Below are 12882 nucleotides of genomic sequence, written 5' to 3'. Positions count from 1 at the left end.
TAAACCAGAAGTGTAAATTGCCCCAGGTATTTTAAGTATATTGTGTGTAATGTGTCAACAGCCACGTGTTAGTGAATTCACAGTCGCTTGAATTTTAGTGATACATGTATGAAAAAAAAATTAAAAAAATACTGTTATATATATTATACATATAACAGTATTTTTTTATTTTTTTTTCATACATATATCACTAAAATTCAAGCGACTGTGGTGAATTCAAAATAATAAAAATGATCTAATTCACGTGGTAATCTACCATGCAGCTACGCATCATCGCACATCGCAAACAACTAGCTTTGCATTGCAAGATATTTAATTATACCCCCGCTTTGAAAAAAAGGGGGGTATACTGTTTTACCTCTGTCTGTCCTTCCGTCAGTCCGTCAGTCCATCCGTCCGTCAGTCTGTCAGTCAGTCCGTCCGTCCCATGAATATTTTTCGTCACATTTTTCTAAGGAACTACAATACAAGGATTTCTGAAATTTGGTTTCAGGCTTGATATAAGTCAGCTATACTTGGAACTTGATGCGTTTTCAGATTCATCACTCAACAACTTCCTGTTTACCGAATACTTGTTTGATTTTACACATGATAGCCAAGTTGAAAATTTTACGTCACATTTTTCTAAGGAACTACAATACAAGGATTTCTGAAATTTGGTTTAAGGGTTAATATAAGTCAGCTGATGCGTTTTCAGATTCATCACTCAACAACTTCCTGTTTACCGAACACTTGTTTGATTTTACACATGATAGCCAAGTTGAAAATTTTTCGTCACATTTTTCTCAGGAACTACAATACAAGGATTTCTTAAATTTGGTTTAAGTGTTAATATAAGTCAGCTATACCGTGGTAACCAAGGTCTGTCGTTTTTAACTGTTTATATGGGAATTGGTGAAAAAGTCATAGTTCAAAGTCATAAATGAGCGTAAATAAGTGTTCCGTGAAAATTGTTTTCGAAAATCTAATTTGTTCATAATTCTTTTATGTAATAAACTTTTTTAAATAAATTTGTACCTTCCCTTGTCTGATCACCAGCATGGCTAAAGGTATTACTCCCAAATGTATTGTGAGGTGACCCGTTCAGGTATTCAAGCGATTTCCTGTCGGACTTGCAAGTTCATGCATCGCTTCACTTCTAAGGGTATTGATCAGTGTATACGACCGATAACTTGAAACTTTCCATTTTGAACTATCAGGTGTATAGTATAAATCTCTGTCTTGCGTGTCCGATATACTAGTCATTACTAAACGCATAAGCTTGTTTATAAATTACATTTCTGTTGTAAAGAATATTATTTATAAAAATCTAAATAATTCCAAAAAAAAAGATTTGATAAAATAAAAATCTGTTTTCACATTTTTTCCAAGGGTAAATTTGGGGAAATGTAAGTACGCGTTCTCAAAAGTGAAGGACAGTTTAAAACGTACAAGAAATATTGATTTAACAAAAATATACGCACTTATCGACCATTCTTTTATACGCCTTGATAGAAAGTTACGGAATTATAGATAGTTGCAATTCAAAATTATATACATTTTTACATTGAACATAAGAAAGAAACATACATTTTGTTTATTTGGGTTAAAAGTTTTGTAAATAAACTAGTCCTCGTATGACAACAGTATGTTATCATGGGATGTCGATGGACGAAGAAGAAGAAGAGAACTTATTTGAATTAAATACAGGTCGATATTTAACTTGCTTTGGGTTCATCGAAGTTATGGACATAGTAAAATCACAGATTTCTATTTCAACAAGATTGTTCTCAAACAAAGGAAGGAGTTGTCATCACAATTGTTGGCTATTATGTATAATGATGTGAACATGGTTCTGAAAGTACATTATGCAAAATTTCCTGTTCCGACATGCATGTTATATATGCCACTGGACAAACACTAATTATCCCCAAGGGATGTCAATATTTTGCTGGAAAACTATTGAGTATCAAAGTTTCAAATTAATTTCGGGATTTATTTTCCTTCTTGGTATTCAATATTCAATAATAGAAAAAAGAATAAACTGCTTGTCCGCTAAATAGGGGTATTCTTGTTATAGTTATTTTAAAAAATAGGGATATATGACATTAAATTGGTTCTGTCTTTTTTTTTTTAAACATCGTTAAAAAGATGTGTGTCTAAGGTGAACGACACAAGAACCCTGTAATACTAGTACGAGAGCATGTAAACATTCCTTCTCAATAATATGGTTGTATTGGAAATCTTTTCATACAGATTGACAACTCATGGTCCGATATGCATGTAATATTTGCCACATGACGCCCATAGTTCTTTCTACCATCATCATCTTATTCTTTGATATTGCTGTAAACATCGATGGTTCACACCCAAACAAAATGGGAGTAATGTACCTTCTGATAGCTTCTCCGTGTTATACACTTGTGAAACTTAATATATAGACGAAATTTCGGTATTGAAATGAATCTGCATCTCACAAACAGGATTTTTAAATAACGATTTTGAGCAATCGTTGTAGGTTCATGAATATTCATATGGTGCTTTTCTTTAGCGCCAATTGGAAAAAACGTATCTTTAAATAAAGTTTACATTATTAAACATATTCCTCAGAAATCAGTTATCATGAAACCATACGAGTCATGATAAACCTTGATAAAACACAGTTCTGTTATCATAAAACATAAAATAATGCACTATGAAAACTGGAGTAAAATTATGAGAGTTCTAAGCACTGTACATGTACTATAGTAAAGTTGTAAGCCTGTTCTGTCACAAAACTTGTAAGCGATGGTCCATGCAGTTATATTCATGTCTGGAAATGTCCTTGGCTGTTTATCCAAAAGATATAGTCTGGTTTTTTTCTGTTTCCCATCGTTTTTTGAGAAATGCATTTAAGAGTGAATCGTTAACTGGGTAAAGACCAGTGGCAAATATCTCTCTGTTCGTTCTGTCGATTTGGGAAGATATTTTCTAATTCATTTGAAAATATCTATATGTGTTTGCAATGTTCAATGCTTGGACTTTGAAAAGGCGCTAATACAGCTAACTAAATATTATTTTGATAAAAGAGGTAATACAACAAATTTAATTTTTCAAACAAATAATTCTGTAAACATCGCGTGTGAGGGTTTACACGGAGTTAAAAGAAAAGACAACAGGGCAAATCTGATGGAAAAAAAAATCCCGAAAATTCGTAGTAACAGGAAATTAAACAGTAATTGAAACCCCCTCCTCAAACAAATGTACCTCATGACCTGTATTATGCTGAGGTACAATTTTTTTGGTGAAAAAAATATAGAATGCTGGAAGTGTTTCGATGTGCTATTGGAAAATCCTTTGAAAAAAATGGGTAGGGTTCACCAGGACACGGCTTAGGTAGCACTTCACAGAAAATATAGATACAATTGAGCCACAGAATGTTGAATAACCTTCCAACCCTGGCCTTCTAATACGTTAGGCCAACTGTTAGTGTCATACATGCAAAACTACAGACCTATCTACGGAGTGCTACCATACTCACATGCTCCCGATACTAGTATGTTGAAGAAGTAATGAAATTAATAGAACCAGAGCCGGATTTAGTGGGGAATGGCGTTGATGGGAGTTTTTAATAGTCTTGAATTGATTGATTGATATACATGGAAGTTTTTAACGACACCGACTCAATGACTGGCTATACAACACATAGAAGTTTTTGACGACAATTGACTGCCTAAACAGCCCTTTGAGTTTCTCAGTCGGCTATAAAGGGGGAATGACACGGTGTCCGCCCCCTTTTGTTGAAAAATAAATATTGTTATATAGGAAATCACTTGAGAATGACTGGAGCTGGTCCTCTCATGACATTATCAGTTAGTCTCCCCTCTCCTTATATATAAAAAAAATCTGGATCTGCCACTGAGAACAAGTTTAATAAATTAAAAAAAAGAATGTGTCACTAGTATAAACGGATGCCCAATCATTTTCTATGTTTAACAGACCAGGGACTTTCTTTACTTAGTATAGAAAGTCCCTGAGTGGACTGAGGAAATGAGGTAATTCTAATTTGGCATTAAATTTAGAAAGATCATATCATTGTGAACATGTGTACTAAGTTTAAAATTGATTGGATATCAACTTCATCAAACACTACCTCGACCAAAAACTTCAACCTGAAGCGGGACAGACGGACGAACGAACAAACGAACAGACAGACCAGAAACAATGCTGAGAATGGAACATCCAAAGTATATATTTTTAATCTTTATTGCAAAATTACACCCATAAGGGTCAAGCAATATAAACAAACATTGTAATATAAGGTAATCTTATACACTCCCACTCCTGAAACACAAACAAAATTAAAAGTCATCTGATTGCAATCTTATAACTGTTAATACTGATGAAGTCGCTTTATCATTGATTTATAAGATACAAGTTGTGACCTTCGAAATTGTTTTATATTATTTTATTTGTATATTTTCCTATAGACTTTTAAGGTACCTCCGTTGTCCTTAAAAAAAATCCCTTCCATAATATCCAAAACTTCATCGTTGATTTGAAAAAAAAATGATTTTAGATTATCGATTATCAATTGAAATGAACCTACTAGAGCCTCAACTTTCAAGCACACAATCATTACACATCACTTTAACCCTGAGTTGACATTCCACAATCGGTCAGTAACATCACCTGTGTTTATAGTTACAGGGTATTTCCCGCCGTTGGACAATCCCGTGCAGTCGACACAATTGATTTTTAACTTTCTCTATTATGAGCGAGGTCAAGTTTTAGATCAAGTTAATTACATATATTTTTAACGTTAATTATTTAATTATTAAAAAAAAAAAATATCATCATTTCTTTTCTTTTCTTTTTTTTTTTGCTAGTATAGTAAATAAATCTCAATCCCGGGATGTAGATACACTTAACATTAGACCTGGAAGTGCCTTCTTATAAATGGAGAAACTGTCTTTCACATTAAAATTTAAAAGAATATTATCGCTCAGGCATATTTTAAATTTTGTAATAAGATGATTGATTGTTGGTTGTTTAACTTCCAGTGGCAAATATTCCATAAATGTCAGGACGAACTTAGTTTTAAGATCGAACTCTCAAAAAATAATTGAAAAACAGTAATGATGACAGAAGAACTTTGATACGTGTGAAATAACTATCCAATCTTTTAAATATAACTTATTTATATTTCAAAAAGTAACAGATTAGTTTACAAGACGTGCATTGACGTACTTTCATATCTTTAAAATGGAACTTCTTTGTCTAAAAGACAACCCACGAGTTGTCGAAATCCAGTTGCATGCATACTATATACATACATATGCATATTATGCATCGACGATCGTTGTATTACGTAACATACTGCTATACCAATTAACCCCTGATATCAACTAAGGTTAGAACTTCCTCCAGGCCGTTCATTTTATTTTTGTTCCAATAAACGGTTCTTGAATCAATTATAATTTCTGAAGTATTTACGATGAAAGCATTATTCTCAAATCGTCTTACACAATGATAAAATTGTATTTATACCAAAATTGAAAAGTAATTTAATAAAACAAATGACAGATGAACTGATTAATTATAAAGATGAATGTATGTCCATATGCTCATATATATACAAATTCGGACTAAAATTCGCAACTTGTTATTATCTCATCGTAGCATATTGTTAATTTTGCTAATATATGCCTTCAACCCCAAGAGGTAAAAATGTGCATTTCATTCTGAAAGACTAATGGATCAGCAGGTGATCAAGACCGTTTTAAAAATTCCTATTTGCCAATGAAGTTTAAATGATCTGCGGCCTCAGAAATACACATGTATTTTTCCATCATAAAAGTAAAGCTTTCACCCCGAGAAATATATAATCTGTTTCTCTCTAAATTTACAGAAACATTATGTGATAAATTTTTGAAAATTCCTTATATCTCAATCGGTAGTTCTGTAAACTTCTACATATATCACAATCTGTACCTCAATACAACCGCCCTCACACTTAACGGATTATACAACGATCAATTAATGATTGAACGTCGCTCACGCATAACGGATTATACAACCGACCTTTTAATAACCGTCGCTCACGCATCACTGGTTCTATCAATGACTTAATACACACCCGTTTTATCGGACAAACGGATAATTCCCTGAGACACGGAAAATCTCCGGAGAACCGCAAAATATTCTGTAAAACGGAAAATTTACGATGAACCTCTATTTATTATCCGTTCCGCGCAGATTGTCCAAAAAACACCGATTTTTTTACAAAAATCACGGTGATTTTCCAAATAGGTCTGCCAGTGGTTGGTTGTATTTATTTATCATTGTCCAAATGATCAATTAATTTTCCAAACATGACACTTTCATCTGACAGTTATTTATATTGTGTTTGATGATATGGATTTTTTATAAATAAAATAGTAAAATTGATTTTCTTTTCTGAATACTTCTAAATAATGTCTTTTTTTGCTGTTTTATTTTGAGAATAGAAGCATTTTACACATCTTTTTTTCCTATTTTGGTCCAAAGATTTAAAAAAAAAACATAAAAAGTCATGATATTGATTCCCATTTCAATTTAAAGCTGAAGAAAAGTTTATGGATCACGATTTGATATTCATGTAGTTATTGTGACACAATTTCTATGGCTTATCAAATAAACTACTTGCAAGTAGGGTTGTTGTCGCTTTGACACATTCCCAATTTCCATTCTCAATTTTATTTGCAATTTCTGAATTTGCAGTATATGAGTTTAAAGTAGATTTTACTGTTAGTTTGCATTAAAAGCACTTGGTTCTCTATGATTGTACAGTTGATAATCATCATTGATTTACATAGAAGCTTCAGATTTTCTTCCAATCTAAGAAAGTAAATGTTGATGCTGGTACATGTATTGTTGATATTTGTCGTTAAGATCAGGCTTTTTTTATGATTCATGTTTGATTACTGATCAGTGTATTATTACAGAATTGCTTCAGAATTTCTTCCAATCTAAGAATTTAGAAAGTCAATGTTGATGCTGTTTTTTATTCAGCTAATATTGTTGGTTGATATTTATCATTAAGATCAGAATTTTTTTACGATTTGTGTTTGATTACTGATCAGTGAATTGTTACGGAATTAATATCTGACTTCCTACAGAGGATCTCTTAATTCTATTTTCTCCCAAAGGATATTGACCATATTGTTGTACAATATTGGTTACATCTGTACATCGAGATGTTTCCGAGTTGTTATTCGCATGTCCTTAACTCAGGATAATTTTGTTATCTCCTGTCAGTTTCGTTTATTGATTATCTTTATTTAATTGGTCCTTGATACAGGAAATCATCTATATATAGCTTGAAAACTTCTTGATATAAACCTGTCCATAATCAATATAGGATCTTTAAGGTTAAATTGGTCGATGTCACAATTATAAGACGTTGTAGCACTGGGTTAATGAGGCATGATCCTACTTAAGAAGGACTAGATTGATGATGCCTGATTCTACTTTGGAAGGACATGCCATTTTAACTGGATTAATCACGTCAATAGACCAGATGTAACTCAGAAGAAATATCATCTACAATTTAAATTTATAAGAAAAATATATGAGGACCCATTGGAGAGAAGTTTTAGTTCCTTGAACCTGCTTTTATGTGAAATATATTATAAATTTGTGTAAGGGTTATTCCATTAAAATGTATGCAGGAAGGGAAGTTAAATTATTGAATGTGGGTCATGGGTCTTTTTCAATATGTATCTATTACCATTATGCAAAATAATTTTAGAAATAGTTCTTGGTTGTAGGGATATTTTAAAAGCCTCTTCCTTCTCTCCCTTAAACATTTAAATGGAATAGCCTAAATGAACAAAAGATGGCTTGAAACTCCTTCTTTAAGCATAGTGAACCGCTCTCCCTTAAACATTTAAATGGAATAGCCTAAATCAACGAAAGATGGCTTGAAACTCCTTCTTTAAGCATAGTGAACCGCTCTCCCTTAAACATTTAAATGGAATAGTCTAAATCAACGAAAGATGGCTTGAAACTCCTTCTTTAAGCATAGTGAACCGCTCTCCCTTAAACATTCAAATGGAATAGTCTAAATCAACGAAAGATGGCTTGAAACTCCTTCTTTAAGCATAGTGAACCGCTCTCCCTTAAACATTTAAATGGAATAGTCTAAATCAACGAAAGATGGCTTGAAACTCCTTCTTTAAGCATAGTGAACCGCTCTCCCTTAAACATTTAAATGGAATAGTCTAAATCAACAAAAGATGACTTGAAACCCCTTCTTTAAGCATAGTGAACCGCTCTCCCTTAAACATTTAAATGGAATAGTCTAAATCAACGAAAGATGGCTTGAAACTCCTTCTTTAAGCATAGTGAACCGCTCTCCCTTAAAAGTTTAAATGGAATAGTCTAAATCAACGAAAGATGGCTTGAAACTCCTTCTTTAAGCATAGTGAACCGCTCTCCCTGCCTTTAAAATATTTACCGAGACACTTTTTGTCTGCTCATTAAGACCCTATCCCTCACTACCACCACTCTAAAAAAATTCTTATGTCCTCAAAAGGTACTTATTACTTATTTGATTGTAGAAGAATATAAGGTCAGATCAATCGTTGACAGCACTACTTTTTATCCCCTTACACTGCCTTAGTACCATGGCTGATAGACAAAACTAATTAAAAAATTGTGACAAACTGCTGTGTGACTTGTCTTAAATGATTGTTTATTGATTTTCTCATCATATGGTAATTTTACAGCAGAAATGTCACATGACTAGGGATATGACCGCTATGACAATGTTCAAAATTACATAAAAAAATATCCATATTTGGAAGAAAGTGTTGTTGTCTTTTGAACATGTTTAATCTGTTTTCTACTTTGCCATGGTGTTGTCAGTTTATTTTCATCCTCTGATTGTAAATGTCCCTTTGGTATCTCCCATTCCTGACTAGGTTCAAAAATACATACCAAGAAAACATCCTATTAGGAAAAATGTATAGAATACAATATATGACAAATGTTATAGATGAGGGCATCTGGCATATTCCTTGGTCAAGCCAAGATCATGTTAGGTTTTGATATATTTGAAGAGAAATGATTTTAGTTTTGTTAGAAATTGGTCAAGCAAGGTGCTTACTTTTTGTCCGTCATCAAATATTTAGTTGATTTCAGATGCCTAATATTGTTAGAGATTAAATTTTCAGCTGATTTCAGCATGTAAAACATTGTCCAAGATTGGTCCTACCACCAGAATGGTATTTGCTAGTTCCATTTTAATCAACATGTCATCAAAAGACAACTATTTCCATTAAATCTGAATTTTTCTGTAAAACCAGTCAAAAGATATTTAACATAAAAAGTTTCTGAATAAAGCATAATACTTTTTTGTCAAACTGTATTACAGATTTTTTTGTTGTAATTTTAAAATCCCTAATATTTGTTTGTTAAAAAGACAATTCCCAAAGGGTCAGGAAAATACCCATCAAATCAATTAAATCTCATGCAACTGAATGTAACTGATATCTATTTCTTTGAAAGAAGTTAAATCCATGTTTCCATCAAATAAGTCTAATTTCCAAGGGGAAAATGATCACATCTTAATTTTAATGGATCATGCTTTTGCAGGCTTTTGTAAGTTGGAAATTTGTAATTATTCAAATCAATAAATTTTGTTGGAGACGGACATTAAAATAATTGTTCAACTTGCACACGATGCAAATACATTTAGAGATGATTATTGCATTACAGATTAGTAGATATAAGAAGATGTGGTATGAGTGCCAATGAAACAACTCTCCAAGTCACAAATTGTAAAAGTAAACCATTATAGGTCAAAGTTCGGCCTTAAACATAGATCCTTGAACAGCAAGCTATAAAGGGCCCCAAAAATACCAGTGTGATACCTTTCAAACAGGAAAAATAAATGTTCTAATCTAAATAAAAAAATTCGAGAAACTAGAAACACTGAGTCACTTATGAATCACATCAACAAACGACAACCACTGAATATCAGGTTCCTGACTTAGGACAGGTGCAAATTAATACATGTTTAAATATTTTTAAACAACTGCAAATTTTTTGCTTTTGTATTATTTTATGGCAATTCTTATGGGGCTTTTCCTGAGACTGCCTCACTCTCTGCATTTTAAAAAGTCCATCATATCTGAAGGTTTTCATGGTTTCTATTTGATAATGTTCGTCGTTAAACTTTTGTAGAGATACATGTAGATTTGTTATGTAATATTATTGGCTTAGGAAACATTGTGGTTTCATAATTGCTTAAAGCCTTTCAAACTTATTTCCAAAATGTAAAAATATAAGACCCAACACCTGAAGTGGTGATTGTGAGGTAGGGTAAAAACGAGTGGATATCACTAGGTTATTCACAGTCATCTTGAAAAAAACGAATATGTCGACAATTTCCAAAATGAACGAATTTGATTTCCTGCTTAAATTGTCAACTTCTAACCTTGTAAAAAATATGAATATTTTTGAAATTGGTATGAAATACAGGCAGAATTTTTATGTTAACTGTAGCCATTGAAAGATAACCTTTAATAACACAATCTATTATTTTACCGATTCTATTATTTGACCATTTTACCGTTAGTATTGAATTGATGATAAGATAATTAACAGACAAAACCTATATAACCAGGAATGAAGATTGGTTTATTGATTTTATAATTCAGTTTTATGACTTGTTATATGGGAATTTTTTTGTCAATGGTAATGAGGTATTAATGAAGTGATCGTAGGCCTTGAACATATACATCAGAAGTCTTACAGCTGAACACTTGATCAACAAGTTAACTGAGCAGTAGACAGTTCTTCAGCACTGACATGATTAATACCATATCTACTCTAGAATTGACCATTTAGAAATTGTTAAGGTTATAAATTCCTCAGGCAAAGTTGACCTTAGATAATTTGACCTTGATTTTTATTGATTTTACAAAAAAAAAAAATGGATCAGATAGCTCTTCAACTTTTTTTTGTTCTTTTGTACTTTGTTGAACATTGATATTGGGTAGTTCACATTTGCTTATGAAATCCCTTAAAATCAGTATGCCATGAATAGTAACTAGTACTTTTAAAGTAATAAATAGCATCAAACCAGTCATCTTGATTGTTTGAAATTTTTCATTTTGTGACTCACATCAGGTCAGGCAAATGAAAAGTTTGTCCAGAGCGAAGTTTATTGGCATGGCAGATATGAATATCACATAGAAAAAATATTAAAAAAAAATACATTTGCTCAGGCATATTTTGGTACCTTTTATATAGTCTTTAATGTACATGAACCAAATCTGCAGGACCTCTACTACAATTGGTGATCATGTGCTAGTTTAGATTTAAAATAGTATGAATAAATAAAGTAATCATAAATGATTGCTTCAACTTTTTCTACCTTCCTTTCAGGAAATTGGCAATTTGAAGAAGTTATCTATCCTTGATGTATCTGAGAACCAGCTGGACTACTTACCAGAGGAACTTGGTGGTTTACAATGTTTGACAGATCTGTGTTTATCTCAGAACTGTTTGGAGAATCTTCCTGATGGAATTGGTAAGGTTGATGATAAGTGTTTAGATGTGTTTTTTTCTCCTGTTTCTATTTTTTGTCCCATTATTATCTACTCTGTAAACCCCATCCAGGTCCCCTTAATTCCTAGCTTTCTAATTTTATATTTCAATCACCATCTTTTCGTCAATTTATGAAAAAAATGCTTGAAACTTGTCCATCCATAAACACCATCACAGAATTTTTTTCTCCGAAATGTCAATTAAAAAAAAGAAATATAACAATTGAAATTAAAGTGATGTGACTAGCCTTTAATCAAGAGGCATAAGCTGTCAATTTCATGATCTTGGTTGAGTAAGTAGACGCTATGTAAGAATGCAGAATATATTATTTTAAAGTTGCATGAGCAATGGCACATTTCATTACCGTGTAAATGTTTGCCCGTCTCAACTCTGTCATAGTCTATTGACTTTGAGTATATTATTTTTTAGGACGATTGAGAAAGTTGACGATATTTAAGATTGACCAAAACAGACTGCTGAACTTGACCCCAACAATAGGAAAGTAAGTACCAAGTGGTATGGATATAAATGTATACTATAAATTCAGAAATGATTAAATTTTAATTGGATGAATAATGCAATAATATAGGGTTATTGCATGAATATTGGGGAATATTGTCCCGAGTAGAATTTTATATTGCACGAGCTTGCAAGTGCAATATATGTTCTACGAGGGACAACTGAAAACTGATACATATATCTGTATGCGGATGTTTTGAAACCCTAATCCTTAAATTTGGTATTTGTGTTCATTCTTCAAAAGTCAGAATTGGGCAATGCAATCTCTAGTTATAGAGGATAGAAGTTGAGTTTCTATCGATTATAAAGGTGAAAATATAGATGGAATGTTTGTATTAGAAAACAGAGATTCTGTTTTATAAATTTTCAAATTTGGAATTTTCCATCTTGAATTTTTATACGTCCGCAAAAATTGAAAATTTTTTGGTGGTATAATGGTATCACGTTGGTGTCGTCGTCGTTGTCCGAAGACATTTGGTTTTCGCACTCTTAACTTTAGTATAAGTAAATAAAAATCTATGAAATTTAAGCACAAGGTTAATGACCATAAAAGGAAGATTGGGATTGATTTTGGGATTTTTGGTCCCAACAGTTTAGGAATTAGGGGCCAAAAACAAAGGTCCCAAATAAGCATTTTTGTTTGTTTTCGTATAATAACTTTAGTTTAAGTAAACAGAAATCTATGAAATTTTAACATAAGGTTTATGACCACAAAAGGAAGGTTGGGATTGATTTTTGGAGTTTTTGGTTCCAACAGTTTAGGAGTTAGGGACCAAAAGGGTCCAAAATTAAGTTTTGTTTGTTTAA

The 12882-nt window shown here is 32.2% G+C and overlaps 1 protein-coding gene across 1 annotated transcript in view; it reads left to right on the top strand.

Moving 5' to 3' along the window:
* Positions 1–12882, top strand: part of LOC139497977 (protein scribble homolog) — an 81815-nt gene that overhangs the window by 15793 nt on the left and 53140 nt on the right. Inside the window, exons 7-8 of the mRNA XM_071286232.1 lie at positions 11395–11539; positions 11986–12058. Coding sequence (XP_071142333.1) covers positions 11395–11539; positions 11986–12058 — 218 coding nt within the window. The remainder of the gene's footprint in view (positions 1–11394; positions 11540–11985; positions 12059–12882) is intronic.

The sequence above is a fragment of the Mytilus edulis genome, chromosome 12 (assembly GCF_963676685.1).
Source record: "Mytilus edulis chromosome 12, xbMytEdul2.2, whole genome shotgun sequence".
In the NCBI taxonomy this organism is placed as follows: Eukaryota; Metazoa; Mollusca; class Bivalvia; order Mytilida; family Mytilidae; genus Mytilus; species Mytilus edulis.
The sequence above is the reverse complement of the archived record's forward strand: the minus strand, read 5'-3'. Positions and strand labels throughout refer to the sequence as shown.